The sequence below is a fragment of the Chinchilla lanigera genome, unplaced genomic scaffold, assembly GCF_000276665.1.
Source record: "Chinchilla lanigera isolate Chin_1 unplaced genomic scaffold, ChiLan1.0 scaffold00589, whole genome shotgun sequence".
In the NCBI taxonomy this organism is placed as follows: domain Eukaryota; kingdom Metazoa; phylum Chordata; class Mammalia; order Rodentia; family Chinchillidae; genus Chinchilla; species Chinchilla lanigera.
In genome coordinates, this window is record NW_004955990.1 from 5892 (window position 1) to 7075 (window position 1184).

Genomic DNA, 1184 nt, shown 5'->3' on the forward strand with positions numbered 1-1184 from the left:
GCAGATGCTGTGGACTGAGCTAAATCCCCAGCCCTTATGAAAGCTGAATGTTAAGAAGATTTTGAGGAAAACTCAGGGCAAGCTGAAAATGCAAAATGAGAAAACACACATGCATAAATAAACTGTGGAATGCGTTTGTATCACAAACACGGGCTAGTTCTCTGCACAGTCCCCTTGTACAGTCAGCCCTAACCCACTGTCCACTGCTCTGCTCACCTGTAAGAGATACTTCACACTGTGAAATAGACTTTATCTGGAAGAAAGAACCAGGCTCCACTGCTAAACCACCCCTTCTGTGATCTCCTACACTGGACATCTTGCATCAGTCCTTCCTTCAGTATTGTGTCTCTGAAGAGTTATTATTTCAGATTCCTTTCTCTCTGACAAGAAAAGAGTTTACTTACATCTGTTTAATCTACCTAGTCCACTGCTCAGCTCTCCCTGTTGTTTGGACATCTGCAGTGGTCCAGTGAAGAATGCCGTGGACTGGCACTGTAGGGAGGAGGAGGAATCCAGCACTCTTCCTCAGCCCCAACTGAGCATTATTTACCTCAGCAATCTCCGTATTTAAAAATAAAGTGAGCCGAGGAAAGTTTTCTTTCAGAGTCATCTAATTTTTTTTTTGTTTTTGTTTTTTTTTTTTTTTTTTTTCCAGTACCGGAAACCGAACTGACGACCTTGCGCTTGCCAGGCAGGCGCTTTTGCTGCTGAGCTAAATCCCCAGCCCCAGAATCATCTAATTTTTGACATAGAATTCATAAACGTTTCCTTCCTCGATACTGTGCCACATTTTATTGGTTCCAGGTTTTCTTTCATTCCCTTATCAGTAGTATTTTAAATTTGATACTACATTTAATCTTATCCAAAAGACAGAAAAGCAATACTATTTGAAATATGAGTGATGAGGGTGTTCATGTTTAAATTTTACTGTTAATCCATCATTATTGAAATGGCTCCCTTTAAGAAGAAAGGAAAAGAGAGGTACTTACAAACTGCATATAGAGCTGTGAAGCGAGGATGTGGATGTAGTTGGACAGAATTACCGCATGATCAACCAATTTTGGGGTAGACAGCATCGTTCTGGGATAGAGACCAATCCCATCGCTGTAGTTAGACTGGGAGGCCACAGTCTCCCACAAGAACAGGCTTGACATGAGCAGCAGCATTAAAAGTGACCCTGGTTG

At 41.7% G+C, this 1184-nt stretch overlaps 1 protein-coding gene across 1 annotated transcript in view; it reads right to left on the reverse strand.

The window, feature by feature from the left end:
• The window catches only part of LOC102004030 (prolactin-like), a 5059-nt gene extending 4743 nt beyond the window's left edge, over positions 1–316 (reverse strand). The window contains exon 1 of the mRNA XM_005415158.1: positions 217–316. Within this exon, the coding sequence (XP_005415215.1) occupies positions 217–316 (100 nt within the window). The remainder of the gene's footprint in view (positions 1–216) is intronic.
• Between the last annotated feature and the right edge of the window lie 868 nt (positions 317–1184).